This window comes from Rhinoderma darwinii, unplaced genomic scaffold, assembly GCF_050947455.1.
Source record: "Rhinoderma darwinii isolate aRhiDar2 unplaced genomic scaffold, aRhiDar2.hap1 Scaffold_648, whole genome shotgun sequence".
NCBI classification, from domain to species: domain Eukaryota; kingdom Metazoa; phylum Chordata; class Amphibia; order Anura; family Rhinodermatidae; genus Rhinoderma; species Rhinoderma darwinii.
In genome coordinates, this window is record NW_027464204.1 from 127,847 (window position 1) to 149,560 (window position 21,714).

Sequence of the window (21,714 nt, forward strand, 5' to 3'; positions counted from 1 at the left end):
AGGCAGGGGGGGGAGCGTGCGCGGTCCTAGCAGTCGACGTCCCCCCCCCCCCCCCCCGTGCGTCTCTTTGGCTCCTGTGGTTTTACACTCTTTTTTTTGTGGTCAAGGGAGGGGCAGTCACACCATGTGCCTCACACCCGGGGCGTATCACCCCAACACTGAGGAGCCCAGATATGAATGTGAAAAACACTGTTCAGTATGGACCTGGCATCCACCGCACCTTTCTACAAAAGTCTAGTGAAGCCCCTCCGGTGGGCTGAGACTGCACTTAAAGGGCCATGAACCTAAACTATCATCTCTCTATTGGCTGTGCAGTCGATCGGCATCTAAATGTTCCCAGTCATCAGCCAGGGAACTGACAAGAACCTGCCCCCCGTGAGCGTTACTATATGTCAAATATCTCCAAAAACCATTCACATCCATACACGTGACGGATATCGGCAGCGAGTCCTATAACGCTGCTGCGGTGCCGCCACGCATTCTGTTGCCCACTGATGTGCCACCCATTTCAGTCGTCACAATGCCACCACTAACGTCAGGACACATAGGCTTTCGATGGACTCTCCAAACCATCTAATGTCCATAGGACTTGCCTCTAAATCGTATTTCAAAATTCAGCTGGTTGCCCTTGGAAACAGTCAGCAGTTCATCTCTTCGATCGCTGTCAAACATGTGACAACTGCTGAGCTCGGCTTTGCCATTTTTATGTTGGGTTCTTCATGGCATACCGTGGTCAAATAACTATTTGGCCAAATAAATAGGCATGGTGATCTCCGCCACCGCAAGTGATCCTCCACATGTGAACCAATATGCTATTTCATGTCAAGATCGTCCCAATGTCGGGATGTCTGGCTTCCTCTGACGAACGAGTCACGGAGTATACATTTCAAGGCCATCTCCCTGATATTTCGCGGGTGACGTAGCTTCCACGGTTCCTTCACTGGCGGACTTCCTGACTTTCACCTAAATTCCTCAAACTTGACATAATCCTCGGGATAATGGAGCTCCTCAGCTTTCCTGCCCCGATGTTCTTCTCACGAGCTGCCGGTGATTAACCACTTTCATGATGTAAAGTCAACAATGACGTCTGTACTCAATGTCAGGTTGCTGGATGAAAGCTCCCGGCTTTACGTTATGTAAACACTTTCTTTCCCCTCGCGAGTGGTGACAGATAGATCGCGGTTGCCTGTAGTCGCCTCACTTTTATTTTGATCGGATTACAGAAGCCTGAGGGGCTGTGGTCAGGAATTACATGGTAGAAATGAGAACACTTTGGAGTTAAAACCCACACGTAGCCGCTTCCTGCCCGGCTATTCTAATTATTTCATTACCTGCTGTTTTATTTTCAGCAGACGTGGTCTCGAGGGGGATCAAGGATCGTAGTCATGTGGTCTACAGAACTGGGCAGTGACTGCTGCAAAAATACTGCATGGAATGAAGGAAAGGTCCTGGGAAAGTTTCTATGGAAAAAGAAGAGAGTCTTTTTTCCAGTTGTGGTGGCCTGGTTTACAAGAAGTGACCCTAAAAATAAAGTCCTCGAGTCGTCCTCTTCTGTCAACATTGTTACAAACGCTAGTCGACCCCCTTCCAAAACATTCCACTTCTGAAAAGGCTGGGTGACAATATGGCCGCCATACCAGATCCCACCCATCTTTCCCAAACAACTGAAAGGCTAACCAGCCGAGTTATGCGTCTAAGTCTCTAGAAAGTCCGGATGAAAGAGACAACCCCCGTCATGGCGGCCATATTGCTTGTCCTAAAAAACAACTCAGGGACTTTTCATTTACGGTTATTTTTGGCATCAGAGAGAAATTTTCTAGGAGAATTCGGCCCGTTTCTCAGTTAGATCGGTCGAAAATAAATATGGCTGCCATGACACAGAGGATGTCACCCAGCTTTCTTAGACTCCTGAACTGCCAATCTGCCTAGTGATGCAGCAATTTTCAACGCACACATTAAAGGGGTACTCTACTTTGGACGATCCCTACGGAGTTGAAGGGTCCCCAAACAATAAGCAGATCACAAAGTGTCCCCCTGCGGGAGTTGTAATGGCGGCCATATTGGTTGTCACCCAGCTTTCCCAGAACCAGATATAACTAAGTACTTCTGCATGATGTGCCGCTGATCTGCGTCCGTAGAATAGACCCTGACTGGAGAGACATTAGGCAGTAAACGATGTGGTCTCCTCAGGAAAACACGTGACCCCTTTGAAGTCCAGACAGAGAACGTCTGTGAGAAGTTGGGTGTGTTCCAGATCAGTGCCAGGGCGGCGGCGGCAGATACACACGGTATAGAGAAGACAGATAGTGAGGGGGAAACCCCAGGAAATGACGGACCGCTCTTCATTACTGGTAAGAGCGCGACTGTACGGACGTCAGATGCAGATTCCATGACCTGTTGGTTTTACGTATGATGGGCCGGCTACATATAAAGGGTTAATATGGTCGATACGACCGGAATGACCTTTGTCGCCATGATCTGCTTATTGTTAGAGGACCCCTCTCAGGCCCCATGCACACGATTTACCCGTAATTACGGATAATCTGCGGACCCATTCATTTCTATTGGCCACGGACGCCTGTCTGTATATTTACGGATGTGTGTCCGGGCCGTAGAAATGATCCGCAAAATATAGAACGTGTCCTATTTCTGCCCGCAATTGCGCCACGGACTCGACCACAGAAGTCTATGGGTGCGTGCAAAATTGCGGACGGCTACGGATGTGTATCCGTAGCCGTCCGTAATTGCAGAAGCGTTGCCATGCGACGGCAGGGAGTTCCCCAAGGAAATGGCGCCTGAGCGTCGATGCGACCGTTTTAAGAGGTTGGGTCATGTCGGTGACATTATTTGTAGCCTCCCTTTTTTTTATACAGATGAACTACAGACCGTATATTCAGACCGCGTGCCAGATATGCGGACGGTAAAAATCACTACGGTCGCGTCCAAAGAGCAGAACCCCGTTAACCGATGCAATGAAAATCTCTCTCTATGTCCGGACGCCACGTTCACTGAAATTTCATTTTCCGGAAAAATGTTTTATCCGTACCTACGATTTGTACCGTAAACCTGGTAAAGGGTAGTGCCCGTACTACCGGGCGCCTTATTGTAGAATTATCCACCCCATTTCGGTCCGCCATTAGGTCACGTGACCAACCTTCTGACTGGCCGGATCCTACAGCGTCTTCTGTGTGGACCGGATGTCACTCTCCCGATACGTTCCTAAAAAACTTGCATCGAGCGTTTAAAAGTCGCAATTTGTGTGAAAAAAAATATATTGCGATGCATTTACGCTGCGCACGTCACTTTTCCAAAAAGCGGGTAGGGTTTAGCGGAGCCGTGGCCCGACAAGTTTACTATACCAGCCCGGCTCGAAATGTTAAAGGAGTTGTTCAACAGCGCCACACTGGTCTATGGGTTGTGTCTGGTATTGCAGCCCAGCTCCTTTAAAGTGGAAGAAACTGAGCTGCAACACCACACACAACCTGTGGACAGGTGTGGCGCTGTTTTTGGTAGAAAGCAGCCATGTTTTTCTAATCTTGGACAGCCCCTTTGAATCAGAGATATGTATTGTTCTGGACTAAGGCGCAATTTCCCATTTCTGGCATCACAATTCTGATTCCACTGGAGACTGACCCGCTAGCACAGTTGCTCCCTTGGTAATCCCGAATGTTCATGAGGGTTGAAGACCAGGAGAAGCTGCAGATGTCATTGACAATGATGAGCCCCCATGTCAATGTGTCCCTATAAAAAGAGCAGCCTCCTGAGGAGCACCAGTCTACAGGACACCGCTGTGTTGGGGGGGTACTGCTCTATGGGGTTACTCCATAAGCACAGCCTGGTTCGGTACAGTCGTCTGGGGTTGGGATCAGGGATCTATATACACAGTGTCTGCACCACTACTATAGGACGAGGTTATTCTGGTATTTCCTATCTCCTGTATACGGTTACGGGACAGGTTTTTACGGTTTTGTCTCCGCTGAGCCGTGTTCACACATGTTCTGTCATTTTCCACCAGTCGGAGCACAGCCTGGGGGGCCGCAGTGACAGATGTCGGACATTAAAACCATAAGGCTTCCGCACAATAGGGGATTTGCAATTCAAATATTAAGTCGTAATGGATTCGGTCTAAAAATAAAACCCACAGAAGAGGACGTGTGTGTCCGTATGATCGAAACGCGCCAACAGGGCTGCGACCTTCACGACCAGGTTGTCTTTTGTCTATCATGGATTATTAGGTGGAGCTCAGGCTGCAGCGGGTGGAGTAAAGGGAAGCTTTGTGTGCAGCGTTTCTCCAGGATGTCCCATCTCAGGGTCTTCAGGCTCCTCAATGACGTATTTATGGTTCCTCTGGTTCTCTCCACCAATCGTGTTGCTCCTCTGTCCCTTTTCCTCTTCCAACCATAAGCGTCTTCCCCAATCATCTAGGGATCTTCTCCTACTCCTCCAGAAAAAAACACGTCTGTTTTGGTAAATAATTATATTCCCCATGAAGCAACAATTCTGGAGCATCTTCTCTTAGAACTCTGAGTTATGTCATTCCTCTGTTATTCCTCCTAGAAATTTCTGAATAAATTGAATACTGGTTGTTACCATTCCCCTTTTCAAAAGGGGCGTGTCCTTACACAGTCTGAGACTGAGAGCTGATTGGACATGGTCAGTCTGTGTAGAGACACACCCCCCCAACTGGTAACACCCAGTTGTCAATTAACTCAGAAATTTCTAGGAGGAATAACAGAGGAATGGCACAAAGCACAGTTTTTAGAAAAGATGTATCAGAATTGTTATTTCATCGGGAATATAAGTAGTTACTAAAACAGAGGCGACCGGTCCTCTTTAAAGCCTACGTTCATCTTTAGTGGATCGATTGTCACATGAATGCTCAGTATGACATCACCGACCTACGGATCTCAAACTCCGCTAACAGACCCAAACCTCTAACGTGTATGAGACAATGGGACAAACCCTGGAGATCCCACCATCAATAAAGGACCCTTTAGATGCTCCACGTCTTGACTATTCCTGACCTTTGGGTAATGTGATCATTGTATACAGCAGAACTATATAGGTTACCATTGATCCTTGGCATATGAGGCATCAAAATGTGCACATGTATGAATTACCCAGCATGCTCGCCGCTAGTACACGATCACGCTACATATAATCTCCTGTAGATCCCCTGATCTGGTCGCCCTCCCCCTGGTGGGCCCTGACTAGGTCACTGAGTGACCAGAATAATTTCCCAGCTCTCCGTATGATCTTTTCCTGTTTTGAAATCTCTGACTAATAGGGAAGGCGTCTGGTGCTGGGCTCTTAGCCAATCATATCACAGGGAGGGAGGGGGTCCAGGACGCTTTAAATTCCAGACATAGAATGGAGTGAGATGCAGAGCTGAGCTTCAGACCCGCTGACAACTCCTCCGAGATCCAGGTAAGCAGCCGCTCTCAGCACTTTCTCCACTCCTTCCTGCGCTGCCGCTCCTCCATCCCGCACCGCGGCCGCCGTCACGCCGACCCTCCAGTGTTTTGGGCTTGTTGCCTGACTTAACCCCTTCCACTCGGGAACTCAACAACCAATACTGAGTATTGATTAACCCTTTTGCAACTGGCTATTGGAGCTGCAAAATGTCACTTAACCCCTTGTTTCCCCAGAACAGAATATTGCACAATGACCATTATTAGCAGCACCCCGCACAATCACTTAACCCATCATCTGCTGGACGCCTGTCGAAGTACTTAACCCCTGCACTACCACATGTAAACCAAGCCTTGACGGGCTGGGAGCCAGGGGGCCACTGCTCCTAGAATTTGGTCACTGGCTCCTAACTTTTTTAGGTGATTTCTTGTGATGTCTTTGAATCCCTGATATAACTCCTATCGGACACCAGCCTGCATATCACTCACTGCAACCCTTTACGACTACATAACCCATCATCCAACTGAACCCTGCACGATCATCCAACCGAACCCTGAACGACTACTTAACCCATCATCCAACTGAACCCTGCATGTTTACTAAACCTATCATCTAAACAAACTGAAAAGTACTACTTAACCCACTATCCAACTGCACCCTGCCTGACTACTTAACCTATAATTTAACCGAACCCTGCACGACTACTTAACCCATCATCCAACTGAACCCTGCATTACTACCTAACCCATCATCCAACTGAACCCTGCATTACTACCTAACCCATCATCCAACTGAACCCTGCATTACTACCTAACCCATCATCCAACTGAACCCTGCATTACTACCTAACCCATCATCCAACTGAACCCTGCATTACTGCCTAACCCATCATCCAACTGAACCCTGCATTACTGCCTAACCCATCATCCAACTGAACCCTGCATTACTACCTAACCCATCATCCAACTGAACCCTGCATTACTACCTAACCCATCATCCAACTGAACCCTGCATTACTACCTAACCCATCATCCAACTGAACCCTGCATTACTACCTAACCCATCATCCAACTGCTGAACTCTTTATTCATATTAAACTGGAAAAACTACCAATCACCGTCCCAATAATTAGAACCCTGCAACACTACTGAACTCATCATCCACAATAAACTGGCAAAAGTATCTTCCAGAACTATGCACAGACCCCGTCCTCCAGTCTTCATGGTACAGAGTGACATCTTTCAGCCCATTTCTTGCCAGATACTGGCACAACAACAACAACTTTCAGTACCCGACGAAACTCAACCCCTTGACTTCCAGCGCCTAAAACAACATCATTTAGATCTCCTTCATGTCAAGGCGTCAACCCATTTCCTGCCTAAACCGCACAGACCATCATTTATCCTTCTTGCAAGATCCTCACCGCACTACAAGTCCTTTCCTGTCTGAGTCTCGACACTACAGACCCCCCCCCCCCCCCCCCCATCTTACATGGTACAAACCTTCTAAATCAGCACAATGCAAAGAATTCTATCTAACAGACAACTTTATTTATACAGATAAGAACCCGGCGTGCACAATGTTCTCCCTGGTGGTGCTGACGATTTTAGGATGCTTGAGCAAAGAAGCGTGGTCCTGTTCATGCGGCCCCCGTCACCCCCAAACTGTCTACTGTGACTCACCTATCGGTAAGATGTGAGATATTTTGTACAAGTCTTTTATAGGGAGGAACGTTCTGTGTACCAAAACACTAGCGAGACAGTGATACCACATCACAGTGCCACGTAACGTCTGCAAAGTCTCCCCAAACACTGGGTGTGCCACCCTGACCACCCACCACAGACTATGCCCCAATACAGGACACATAGTACACACATTCAGCAGGTTTATAGGTCTGATCCTCGCACAACCAATGGAGACTAAGGAGACGGAGCCTCTAATACAGGATGTACCCAGGATCAGTAATGTACTGTATGTACACAGGGACTCCACCAGCAGAATAGTGAGTGCAGCTCTGGAGTATAATACAGGAGGTAACTCAGGATCAGTACAGGATAAGTAATGTAATGTATGTACACAGGGACTCCACCAGCAGAATAGTGAGTGCAGCTCTGGATTATAATACAGGATGTAACTCAGGATCAGTACAAGATAAGTAATGTAATGTATGTACACAGTGACTCCACCAGCAGAATAGTGAGTGCAGCTCTGGCGTATAATACAGGATGTAACTCAGGATCAGTACAGGATAAGTAATGTAATGTATGTACACAGTGACTGCACCAGCAGAATAGTGAGTGCAGCTCTGGAGTATAATACAGGATATAACTCAGGATCAGTACAGGATAAGTAATGTAATGTATGTACACAGTGACTCCACCAGCAGAATAGTGAGTGCAGCTCTGGAGTATAATACAGGATGTAACTCAGGATCAGTACAGGATATGTAATGTATGTACACAGTGACTCCACCAGCAGAATAGTGAGTGCAGCTCTGGAGTATAATACAGGATATAACTCAGGATCAGTACAGGATAAGTAATGTAATGTATGTACACAGTGACTCCACCAGCAGAATAGTGAGTGCAGCTCTGGAGTATAATACAGGATGTAACTCAGGATCAGTACAGGATAAGTAATGTAATGTATGTACACAGTGACTCCACCAGCAGAATAGTGAGTGCAGCTCTGGAGTATAATACAGGATGTAACTCAGGATCAGTACAGGATAAGTAATGCAATGTATGTACACAGTGACTCCACCAGCAGAATAGTGAGTGCAGCTCTGGAGTATAATACAGGATGTAACTCGGGATCTGTACAGGATAAGTAATGCAATGTATGTACACAGTGACTCCACCAGCAGAATAGTGAGTGCAGCTCTGGAGTATAATACAGGATGTAACTCGGGATCAGTACAGGATAAGTAATGCAATGTATGTACACAGTGACTCCACCAGCAGAATAGTGAGTGCAGCTCTGGAGTATAATACAGGATATAACTCAGGATCAGTACAGGATAAGTAATGTATGTACACAGTGACTCCACCAGCAGAATCGTGAGTGCAGCTCTGGAGTATAAGGGTATGTTCACACGGCCTATTTACGGACGTAAATCGGGCGTTTTTGCCCCGAATTACGCCCGAAAATAGCGCCTCAATAGCGCTGACAAACATCTGCCCATTGAAAGCAATGGGCAGACGTTTGTCTGTTCACACGAGGCGTATATTTACGCGCCGCTGTCAAATGACGGCGCGTAAATAGACGCCCGCGTAGAAGAAGTGACCTGTCACTTCTTTGGCCGTAATTGGAGCCGCTATTCATTGACTCCAATGAATAGCAGCGCTAATTACGGCCGTAATTGACGCGGCGTTCAAGCGCCTGCACATGCCGGTACGGCTGAAATTACGGGGATGTTTTCAGGCTGAAACATCCCCGTAATTTCAGCCGTTACGGACCCCCGCCGTGTGAACATACCCTAATACATGATGTAACTCAGGATCAATACAGGATAAGTAATGTAATGTATGTACACAGTGACTCCACCAGCAGAATAGTGAGTGCAGCTCTGGAGGATAATACAGGATGTAACTCAGGATCAGTACAGGATAAGTAATGTAATGTATGTACACAGTGACTCCACCAGCAGAATAGTGAGTGCAGCTCTGGAGTATAATACAGGATGTAACTCAGGATCAGTACAGGATAAGTAATGTATGTACACAGTGACCCACTTTTTACGCAGATTACAGACTGCCATAAACTCTAATCTGTAGTCTGCAAACAGATAGAAAGCGAGGAATCTGTAGAGAACATTTCCATACAGCAGTGTAGGAGATTTGTATTACTTGCACAGCTACTTGGAGAGAGGATTACAATAATAAGGGATTAGCATTTAAGCAATTTCCCGATATTCCATTTAAGTTTTGAGATTGTCAACAGAGCAGGAAACGTCACCAAGTGCAAAAAGCTTCCTTTAAGGACACGGCTGATCTGCGCCCACAGCTTTTTCTAAATCCTGAACCTGAGAGAACACCCTCCAGTGTAATGTTTTATTTATAGGGCAAAGCCTACACTTACAGCACACGGCATAGACTCACGTGCCAGGATCCTGATGATTGGGTGTATGAGGATTCTATTAGGTGATACCTGTAATTGGGGAGTGAACAGACCAAGGGCTGGTAATCTCGGAGTTAAAACGTGCGTCACATGGGTTTGGTACTAGTCTGCCATTGACACCTGTGCAGGTAAATGATGCATTTCATGGACCGGCGGCCTTCTCCATTCTAGAACCAAAACTTCAAGCACACCCAGCCAGCTTGGGGGACATGCTGGGGGTTGTAGTTCCACAGGGGTTTAGATAAACGTCATATAATGCATTGTCTGATCCAGCAATTCTACATCCGCAGTGTTCCGGGCAAAGTTCATCGGACAGAAAGACAGCGCGGAGCGGGAACATTGGAACGAGTTCGAGGTTAAAGCCACCAAGGTAGGACCCTCTCCTATTCTTGCCATGTATGCCAGGCTGGTCTGTGCCCTCCAGCAGCCCAGGGATATACAGCACTGCGGAGTAAATATATTACGCTCTTTCCTTGGCTATGGGTTGACCACATATTTCAGGTGCAGGTTCAGAACTTTGCATGCTGGGTAATCCCGCTCCTGCCCGCAGACCTCCGATCTCAGTGCAAAGTTATCCAGTGAAGTGCTGCACTATATTCTACTGTCATACAGTTGGAGCAGAACATTGGAGCAGTGGCGACCATGTACAACTGTCACGCATGCACACTATTAAAGGCACAGGCACCATTTTAGGCTTATGCTCGCCGTGCCCTCTTACACTACTGAACCGGGTGTTTACAAATCAAAGACGGCGCATGCCACACAAATTACACCCGTCCCTGCTACAGTAGCCGGAGATTTGGCAGCTCTGTTTAAAGGGCCGGTAACCTGTCAGCATCACGTGATGTAGGATCCCGCACAGCCAGGCTGCTCTAGTAACTTATATATATATATATCCTTCCTTTATCATCAGATATTCAAGGCTCCTAAAGAACTCGAAGACATCCAGTTCATCTACAGCCCAAAGATGGAGAGCCTGTGCGGCTACCAGCACTCCACAACCGACAAGAGCAAGGAGTTCCTGGTCGCCGGTCAGTATGAGCACCACGCTGCCCCCTACTGACCATTACTAATGCATTCTCCCCCTACCAAAGCCAACACCACCTATCGTTCCTCTACAGTAACCACCAATATCTATTAACCCTTCAACGACCAGTGTTTTGGTCCCACATGACCACTTTTTAGTGATTGTGCCCATGTGGTGGGTTCACTCTCCTTACTTTATTTGTTTGTCTACCAAAATATTTTTGGGGAGATTTATTAGGTGTAACGTGTACAAAAAGTGAAAAAAATATATATGTCAATTTATAATTCTTCATGTTCGTAAAACCCATTTTAAGCCTTCATTTTATTTAGTCTTGGGTTCGGGGGGGCGGCTATGACGACGGTTTGGGCCGTGTATGGGTCTCCCCCCCCCCCCCCATATTTGTATTTTATCATTTATTTTACCCATGTTTGTTAACGTTTTTGTTACATCATATTTCCGCCAGGAGGTCGTACAAGTCCTCTAGGGACATCACACTTTATTATTTCATTTTTTCTTGCTGTAGAATCAGCCCCCGTCATGACATTAGTCATGCTGGGGGGGGCACCCGGCGATCACATGATCTTCGGGTCCAATAGAGGTGGGGGTGACATGGCCGCTTCTATAATTCACTACATAGGAGATTTAAAGCAGCGACGCCAAAAGACCCAGGGACTGCAGTGAAAAGTGGGCGATCATTAAAGTGTTAACCCTTTAAAGCACTAATCAGTTCCTAAAATGCCTCCATAGCAACCGCCGTTCTCTACAGATACCCATTAACCCTCCATAGCAACCTCTGTCCTATATACTGATTCTCCGCAGACCAGACAGTAACCTCTCCCTTATTTCCCCACACGCAGCGACCATCGTGGACAATAAGGTTTATATCAACAGCTGTAGCTTTGTGGTGCCATGGGCCTCCCTGACCATGGGCCAGAAGAGGGGCTTCCTGCAGGTGTATGCCAAGCACTGTGAATGCCAGGTGAGACCCCCCCCCCCTTCCCCACTGCTGTTCTCTATATAACAATCTAGTGACTCAGATCAGCACAGAGCATGCTGGGACATATAGTGCACATCGCAGGTGAAGAGCTAGAGCTCTGGTCAGATGGCCAATTGGAATAACTACCTAAATGGGCATCCGGATATATGTAACAGTCCCTTTGGGTGAAGATTACTGGTTATTTATTTTCATCAGCCTTAGCAGCATCATCTACTAGTCTGAAAACGACTTCTTGCCTCATCAGATGCTCAGGTTGCTGCTGCGCTATCATTCCCCCATACTTTACACTGCAGCTATGCTCCATATGGGCACAAGTATGATAAGTCACAAACCTAAATTCCAATAGAAAGTGCTGCTGAGAGAGTCTGAAATTCACTCGCTGCCCAGGCTGCTGTACCATCCCTTCTCCATACTTTACACTGCAGCTATGCTCCATATGGGCAGAAGTATGATAAGTCACAAACCTAGACTCCAATAGAAAGTGCTGCTGAGAGAGTCTGAAAGTCACTCGCTGCCCTGTTTAGATGCGAAAGCTGCTGTACCATCCCTTCTCCATACTTTAAACTGCAGCTATGCTCCATTGGGGGATGAACTTTATCAGTGACAAACTTAGCTGCACTCTGTATTGGAGTCTGAAATCCAATACATGCTTTATTAAAGATTCAGCCTGCTCTTCTGTCCATGCTTTACACTACAGCTCTGCTTGTTCGAGTTGGCCGCTGTGCACAAAGTCACCACTAGCTTGTCAGGAAATACATTCACCTCTGCACTTCTCAATGACTTTATATTTCATTCCAGGTCAAGCAATGCTTCAGTCTGCCATGTCAGGTGGACAATGATCTCCAGTGTCTCTGGACTGACCCACTGATGAGAAAGAAGTCTCTGTACTCCGGTTATCAGGCTACAACCTGGGCCTGTGTGAACGATGGCAAGGGTCTGTGCATCTGGAATAGCTTGAAGTCTCGTACATACGCCCCCGCCACCACCACAACCACCGCCACCACCACCAGAAACACTACAGCCCAATAGGAAGATCTACAGTCACCGGCGCACGACTTACTCCTGACCCTACCGAGAAAAAGCACCCGACATCTCTGCCGCTCACCAAAAACACCAAGGGGGCAAAACCATACTGTGCGGGCCGAGGATAACAACCCACAACCCGTGGGTCCTCTGCTGTTAATGGGATTCATTCCTGAGCAATTTTGTATGCACAGAATTTGTACTGCTTTATACATGTATTGTACGTTGTTTAATAAAGATTTCTAGGACTTTTTTGTATATAGATCTGGTATTATTCCATAATATATCCCAAACCATAGCAACTCCAGAGACCGGGAAATCCCTCCAACACCACATAGGGGGCAGTATTATAGTAGTTATATTCTTGTATATAGGGAGCAGTATTATAGTAGTTATATTCTTGTATATAGGGGCAGTATTATAGTAGTTATATTCTTGTATATAGGGGCAGTATTATAGTAGTTATATTCTTGTATATAGGAGGCAGTATTATAGTAGTTATATTCCTGTATATAGGGGGCAGTATTATAGTGGTTATATTCTTGTATATAGGGGCAGTATTATAGTAGTTATATTCTTGTATATAGGGGACAGTATTATAGTAGTTATATTCTTGTATATAGGAGCAGTATTATAGTAGTTATATTCTTGTATATAGGAGCAGTATTATAGTAGTTATGTTCTTGTATATAGGAGCAGTATTATAGTAGTTATATTCCTGTATATAGGGGGCAGTATTATAGTGGTTATATTCTTGTATATAGGGGCAGTATTATAGTAGTTATATTCTTGTATATAGGAGCAGTATTATAGTACTTATATTCTTGTATATAGGGGGCAGTATTATAGTAGTTATATTCTTGATTATAGGGGGCAGTATTATAGTAGTTATATTCTTGTATATAGGGGCAGTATTATAGTAGTTCTATTCTTGTATATAGGGGGCAGTATTATAATAGTTATATTCTTGTATATAGGGGGCAGTATTATAGTAGTTATAATCTTGTATATAGGGGCAGTACTATAGTAGTTATATTCTTGTATATAGGAGCAGTATTATAGTAGTTATATTCTTGTATATAGATGCAGTATTATAGTAGTTATATTCTTGTATATAGTGGGCAGTATTATAGTAGTTATATTCTTGTATATAGGGGCAGTATTATAGTAGTTATATTCTTGTATATAGGAGCAGTATTATAGTAGTTATATTCTTGTATATAGGGAGCAGTATTATAGTAGTTATATTCTTGTATATAGGGGCAGTATTATAGTAGTTATATTCTTGTATATAGGTGGCAGTATTATAGTAGTTATATTCTCGTATATAGGGGCAGTATTATAGTAGTTATATTCTTGTATATAGGGAGCAGTATTATAGTAGTTATATTCTTGTATATAGGGAGCAGTATTATAGTAGTTATATTCTTGTATATAGGGACAGTATTATAGTAGTTATATTCTTGTATATAGGGGGCAGTATTATAGTAGTTATATTCTTGTATATAGGGAGCAGTATTATAGTAGTTATATTCTTGTATATAGGGACAGTATTATAGTAGTTATATTCTTGTATATAGGGAGCAGTATTATAGTAGTTATATTCTTGTATATAGGGGGCAGTATTATAGTAGTTATATTCTTGTATATAGAGGGCAGTATTATAGTAGTTATATTCTTGTATATAGGGGGCAGTATTATAGTAGTTATATTCTTGTATATAGGAGCAGTATTATAGTAGTTATATTCTTGTATATAGGGAGCAGTATTATAGTAGTTATATTCTTGTATATAGGGACAGTATTATAGTAGTTATATTCTTGTATATAGGAGGCAGTATTATAGTAGTTATATTCTTGTATATAGGGGGCAGTATTATAGTAGTTATATTCTTGTATATAGGGAGCAGCATTATAATAGTTATATTCTTGTATATAGGGGGAGTATTATAGTAGTTATATTCTTGTATATAGGGAGCAGTATTATAGTAGTTATATTCTTGTACATAGGGGGCAGTATTATAGTAGTTATATTCTTGTATATAGGTGGCAGTATTATAGTAGTTATATTCTCGTATATAGGGGCAGTATTACAGTAGTTATATTCTTGTATATAGGGAGCAGTGTTATAGTAGTTATATTCTTGTATATAGGGGCAGTATTACAGTAGTTATATTCTTGTATATAGGGAGCAGTATTATAGTAGTTATATTCTTGTATATAGGGGCAGTATTATAGTAGTTATATTCTTGTATATAGGGGCAGTATTATAGTAGTTATATTCTTGTATATAGGAGCAGTATTATAGTAGTTATATTATTGTACATAGGGGGCAGTATTATAGTAGTTATATTCTTGTATATAGGGGCAGTATTATAGTAGTTATATTCTCGTATATAGGGGCAGTATTACAGTAGTTATATTCTTGTATATAGGGAGCAGTATTATAGTAGCTATATTCTTGTATATAGGGGGCAGTATTATAGTAGTTATATTCTTGTATATAGGGGGCAGTATTATAGTAGTTATATTTTTGTATATAGGAGCAGTATTATAGTAGTTATATTCTTGTATATAGGAGCAGTATTATAGTAGTTATATTCTTGTATATAGGGGCAGTATTATAGTAGTTATATTCTTGTATATAGGGAGCAGTATTATAGTAGTTATATTCTTGTATATAGGGGCAGTATTATAGTAGTTATATTCTTGTATATAGGGGGCAGTATTATAGTAGTTATAGCTTGTATATAGGGGACAGTATTACAGTAGTTATATTCTTGTATATAGGGGGCAGTATTATAGTAGATATATTCTTGTATATAGGGGGCAGTATTATAGTAGTTATATTCTTGTACATAGGGGCAGTATTATAGTAGTTATATTCTTGTACATAGGGGCAGTATTATAGTAGTTATATTCTTGTATATAGGGGGCAGTATTATAGTAGTTATATTCTTGTATATAGGGAGCAGTATTATAGTAGTTATATTCTTGTATATAGGAGCAGTATTATAGTAGTTATATTCTTGTATATAGGGAGCAGTATTATAGTATTTATATTCTTGTATATAGGAGCAGTATTATAGTAGTTATATTCTTGTATATAGGGGGCAGTATTATAGTAGTTATATTCTTGTATATAGGGAGCAGTATTATAGTATTTATATTCTTGTATATAGGGGGCAGTATTATAGTAGTTATATTCTTGTATATCGGGAGCAGTATTATAGTAGTTATATACTTGTATATAGGGGCAGTATTATAGTAGTTATATTCTTGTATATAGGAGCTGTATTATAGTAGTTATATTCTTGTATATAGGGGCAGTATTATAGTAGTTATATTCTTGTATATAGGGAGCAGTATTATAGTACTTATATTCTTGTATATAGGGGCAGTATTATAGTAGTTATATTCTTGTATATAGGGAGCAGTATTATAGTATTTATATTCTTGTATATAGGGGATAGTATTATAGTAGTTATATTCTTGTATATAGGGAGCAGTATTATAGTAATTATATTATTGTATATAGGGGCAGTATTATAGTAGTTGTATTCTTGTATATAGGAGCAGTATTATAGTAGTTATATTCTTGTATATAGGGAGCAGTATTATAGTATTTATATTCTTGTATATAGGGAGCAGTATTATAGTAGTTATATTCTTGTATATAGGGGCAGTATTATAGTAGTTATATTCTTGTACATAGGAGAAGTATTATAGTAGTTATATTCTTGTATATAGAGGGCAGTATTATAGTAGTTATATTCTTGTATATAGGGGCAGTATTATAGTAGTTATATTCTTGTACATAGGAGCAGTATTATAGTAGTTATATTCTTGTATATAGGGGGCAGTATTATAGTAGTTATATTCTTGTATATAGGGGCAGTATTATAGTAGTTATATTCTTGTACATAGGAGCAGTATTATAGTAGTTATATTCTTGTATATAGGGGCAGTATTATAGTAGTTATATTCTTGTATATAGGGGCAGTATTATAGTAGTTATATTCTTGTATATAGGGGGCAGTATTATAGTAGTTATATTCTTGTATATAGGGGGCAGTATTATAGTAGTTATATTCTTGTATATAGGAGCAGTATTATAGTAGTTATATTCTTGTATATAGGACCAGTATTATAGTAGTTATATTCTTGTATATAGGGAGCAGTATTATAGTAGTTATATTATTGTATATAGGGGCAGTATTATAGTAGTTGTATTCTTGTATATAGGAGCAGTATTATAGTAGTTATATTCTTGTATATAGGGAGCAGTATTATAGTATTTATATTCTTGTATATAGGGAGCAGTATTATAGTAGTTATATTCTTGTATATAGGGGGCAGTATTATAGTAGTTATATTCTTGTATATAGGGGCAGTATTATAGTAGTTATATTCTTGTATATAGGGGCAGTATTATAGTAGTTATATTCTTGTATATAGGGGCAGTGTTATAGTAGTTATATTCTTGTATATAGGAGGCAGTATTATAGTAGTTATATTCTTGTATATAGGGGGCAGTATTATAGTAGTTATATTCTTGTATATAGGGGGCAGTATTATAGTAGTTATATTCTTGTATATAGGGGCAGTATTATAGTAGTTATATTCTTGTATATAGGGGGCAGTATTATAGTAGGTATATTCTTGTATATAGGGAGCAGTATTATGGTAGTTATATTCTTGTATATAGGGGGCAGTATTATAGTAGTTATATTCTTGTATATAGGGAGCAGTATTATAGTAGTTATATTCTTGTATATAGGGGGAGTATTATAGTAGTTATATTCTTGTATATAGGGGGCAGTATTATAGTAGTTATATTCTTGTATATAGGGAGCAGTATTATAGTAGTTATATTCTTGTATATAGGGGGCAGTATTATAGTAGTTATATTCTTGTATATAGGGAGCAGTATTATAGTAGTTATATTCTTGTATATAGGGGCAGTATTATAGTAGTTATATTCTTGTATATAGGGGCAGTATTATAATAGTTATATTCTTGTATATAGGGACAGTATTATAGTAGTTATATTCTTGTATATAAGAGCAGTATTATAGTAGTTATATTCTTGTATATAGGGGCAGTATTATAATAGTTATATTCTTGTATATAGGGACAGTATTATAGTAGTTATATTCTTGTATATAAGAGCAGTATTATAGTAGTTATATTCTTGTATATAGGGGCAGTATTATAGTAGTTATATTCTTGTATATAGGGGGCAGTATTATAGTAGTTATATTCTTGTATATAGGGGGCAGTATTATAGCAGTTATATTCTTGTATATAGGGGCAGTATTATAGTAGTTATATTCTTGTATATAGGAGCAGTATTATAGTAGTTATATTCTTGTATATAGGGGGCAGTATTATAGTAGTTATATTCTTGTATATAGGGGCAGTATTATAGTAGGTATATTCTTGTATATAGGAGCAGTATTATAGTAGTTATATTCTTGTATATAGGAGCAGTGTTATAGTAGTTATATTCTTGTATATAGGGGGCAGTATTATAGTAGTTATATTCTTGTATATAGGGGCAGTATTATAGTAGTTATATTCTTGTATATAGGAGCAGTATTATAGTAGTTATATTCTTGTATATAGGGGCAGTATTATAGTAGTTATATTCTTGTATATAGGAGGCAGTATTATAGTAGTTATATTCTTGCATATAGGGGGCAGTATTATAGTAGTTATATTTTTGTAAATAGGGGGCAGTATTATAATAGTTATATTCTTGTATATAGGGAGCAGTATTATAGTAGTTATATTCTTGTATATAGGGAGCAGTATTATAGTAGTTATATTCTTGTATATAGGGGCAGTATTATAGTATTTATATTCTTTTATAGAAGGGTAGTATTATAGTAGTTATATTTTTGTAAATAGGGGGCAGTATAATGTTAGTTATTTTTAACAGAAACAGCGGCTTTCTTGTGTATATGCTGTGTCTGGTATTACAGATTATCCCTATTCAGTTTAGCTGCAATACCATACACCTACGGACAAGAGTGGCACTATAGTTGGGGAAAAAGAAGCAGACCTTATAAACCTTTTTAAGGATATTTACGCCATCATTGTGACCGGACCCGCTTATTAATGTAGACCTCTATGTGACACTGAAAGTGAATACAGTTCATTACATCTGGTGAGAGTAAACGTGCGGCTGAATACATTCTATAGATAGACATCTGTTTTGCATCAGAGGTTTTACGAGTGCTGATTTCAAAACCTATTCCATGACACGTCACCTCCGTCCGGGCAGGAGGGGGGAACATAACCTGCAGGGTACAGTGTGAGCATTACTGCCGCTGGGGGTCATTACAGGACACAGGACCCTAAACAAGGCGTTATTCATGACATCAGCTTCGGAAATGACTTCTCTAGGTGGAACTATAAAGTGAAGCTCTGTGGTGGGCTTCAAATAGATATCAATGGTCTGTGACTCACCATCTCTTTGTGGTTGGGGTAGTACGTTTGCTCGATCAGAGGGAATTCCTCGGGCCCCAGCTTCCTCTGCAGGCGAACCAGCTGAGAAAACTGAAAGATAAATGGCAAAGGGGTTGAGGGGTTCTGGCCAAATATTACAGTACAAAAGGTTAGAACAACTCTTACTAAGGCTGAATGGAGCTTACCCTGAGGTAACACTAATGAAAACGACTGCTCTCATTAAAGGGCCAGTGTCATCAGAAAACGGCATATTTTAAAAAGATTTGTTAAATTATGAAATATTGCAGTTTTCATACCGGCCACTAGATGTCAGCATAACAGACTACACTAAGAACCATCCTGTTTTACAGCTTGCTGCGAAACTGGGCGCTATATTCTTTTTATCATATCCTAGATCTGTCAGATCTTCTTAGCTAGTGGCAGAGAACCCTGCTAATGTTAATAAATAATTACTCACCATCCAGGGCTTGTCACAGAAGTTATACACGGAGTGCAAGGAGTTTAGGCTCGGGACACCGGCGTACTGCAGGCCGATCACCAAGCTGCGGAAATCTCCATTCCGTGCCATGCTGAAGGCGTGCTGACGAATGAGGACGAAGTCTGGCTTCAGGGACCTACAATATCCAATATCTGCATTAAGCAATTAGACTTGACATGTGAACACATAACCAGCACAGGTTGTCACGCCTCACACGAAGCACACAAATGTTGTCATCTGCATTGATTTTCAATGGGAGGGGAGGGGGGGCCTTCTCTAACGGAGCGTGAGGGCTCGCGGGGTTTATTAGGAGCCATTATGACACTGCTACAAAATCTGCCAAGCTGCGTCGCCCTCTAGCCAATAACCTGCACTGCGTTAGAGGAAGTGGAACGTCTCAATTTGTAGCTTGAAGCTCAGTACCAGTGATATAAACCTTTATATATGGCCGGGTGAAGGTGTACGGGGACAGTGGCACTCATAATACCAACTAGGGCTGAATCCACAAAGTAGACATAACACATTCAGTGATGTTTTCATCCCTTGCCCCATCCACTATCACTATGCCCATGCTGCCTGCCCCCTCCACTATCACTATGCCCATGCTGCCTGCCTCCTCCACTATCACTATGCCCATGCTGCCTGCCCCCTCCACTATGCCCATGCTGCCTGCCCCCTCCACTATCACTATGCCAATGCTGCCTGCCCCTCCACTATCGCTATGCCCATGCCGCCTGCCTCCTCCACTATCACTATGCCCATGCTGCCTGCCCCATCCACTTTTAATAGACCCATGCTGCCTGCCCCATCCACTATTCCCATGCTGCCAGCCTCATCCACTATCACTATGCCCATGCTGCCTGCCACATCCACTATGCCCATGCTGCCAGCCTCCTCCACTATCACTATGCCCATGCTGCCTGCCCCCTCCACTATCACTATGCCCATGCTGCCTGCCCCCTCCACTATCACTATGCCCATGCTGCCTGCCCCTCCACTATCGCTATGCCCATGCTGCCTGCCCCATCCACTTTTAATAAGCCCATGCTGCCTGCCCCATCCACTATGCCCATGCTGCCAGCCTCATCCACTATCACTATGCCCATGCTGCCTGCCCCCTCCACTATCAGTATGCCCATGCTGCCTGTCCCCTCCACTATCACTATGCCCATGCTGCCTGCCCCCTCCACTATCAGTATGCCCATGCTGCCTGTCCCCTCCACTATCAGTATGCCCATGCTGCCTGCCCCCCTCCACTATCACTATGCCAATGCTGCCTGCCCCTCCACTATCGCTATGCCCATGCTGCCTGCCCCATCCACTATGCCCATGCTGCCAGCCTCATCCACTATCACTATGCCCATGCTGTCTGTCCCCTCTACTATCACTATGCCCATGCTGCCTGTCCCCTCCACTATCACTATGCCAATGCTGCCTGCCCCCTCCACTATCACTATGCCCATGCTGCCTGCCTCCTCCACTATCACTATGCCCATGCTGCCTGCCTCCTCCACTAACACTATGCCCATGCTGCCTGCCTCCTCCACTATCACTATGCCCATGCTTCCAGCCTCATCCACTATCACTATGCCCATGCTGCCAGCCTCATCCACTATCACTATGCCCATGCTGCCTGTCCCCTCCACTATCACTATGCCCATGCTTCCAGCCTCATCCACTATCACTATGCCCATGCTGCCAGCCTCATCCACTATCACTATGCCCATGCTGCCAGCCTCATCCACTATCACTATGCCCATGCTGCCTGCCCCCTCCACTATCAGTATGCCCATGCTGCCTGTCCCCTCCACTATCACTATGCCCATGCTGCCTGCCCCCTCCACTATCACTATGCCAATGCTGCCTGCCCCTCCACTATCGCTATGCCCATGCTGCCTGCCCCATCCACTATGCCCATGCTGCCAGCCTCATCCACTATCACTATGCCCATGCTGCCTGCCCCATCCACTATGCCCATGCTGCCAGCCTCATCCACTATCACTATGCCCATGCTGCCTGCCCCATCCACTATGCCCATGCTGCCAGCCTCCTCCACTATCACTATGCCCATGCTGCCTGCCCCATCCACTTTTAATAAGCCCATGCTGCCTGCCCCATCCACTATGCCCATGCTGCCAGCCTCATCCACTATCACTATGCCCATGCTGCCTGCCCCCTCCACTAT

The 21,714-nt window shown here is 42.9% G+C and overlaps 2 protein-coding genes across 5 annotated transcripts in view; one reads left to right on the forward strand and one right to left on the reverse strand.

Moving 5' to 3' along the window:
- SYN1 (synapsin I) overlaps nt 1-21,714 on the reverse strand; it is a 57,934-nt gene that overhangs the window by 13,733 nt on the left and 22,487 nt on the right. For all 4 annotated transcript variants that reach the window (XM_075849048.1, XM_075849047.1, XM_075849050.1 and 1 more), the window contains exons 4-5: nt 19,509-19,665; nt 19,052-19,141 (exon numbers count right to left, since the gene is read on the reverse strand). In XM_075849048.1, the coding sequence (XP_075705163.1) occupies nt 19,052-19,141; nt 19,509-19,665 (247 nt within the window). The remainder of the gene's footprint in view (nt 1-19,051; nt 19,142-19,508; nt 19,666-21,714) is intronic.
- Nucleotides 5,310-12,836, forward strand: LOC142727699 (metalloproteinase inhibitor 1-like). Its single transcript, XM_075849054.1, has 6 exons — nt 5,310-5,427; nt 6,972-7,100; nt 9,822-9,901; nt 10,445-10,562; nt 11,416-11,537; nt 12,354-12,836. Exons 2-6 carry the CDS (start codon nt 6,992-6,994, stop codon nt 12,582-12,584), a joined length of 660 nt encoding a protein of 219 aa, XP_075705169.1. The 5' UTR covers nt 5,310-5,427; nt 6,972-6,991; the 3' UTR covers nt 12,585-12,836.

Coding starts and splice junctions, on each gene's coding strand:
- LOC142727699 (XM_075849054.1), top strand. CDS start 6,992: ATGTTCTCCCTGGTGGTGCTGACGATTTTAGGATGCTTGAGCAAAGAA. Junction 7,101..9,821: donor CTACTGTGACTCACCTATCG/GTAAGATGTGAG, acceptor CTACATCCGCAG/TGTTCCGGGCAAAGTTCATC. Junction 11,538..12,353: donor CCAAGCACTGTGAATGCCAG/GTGAGACCCCCC, acceptor ATTTCATTCCAG/GTCAAGCAATGCTTCAGTCT.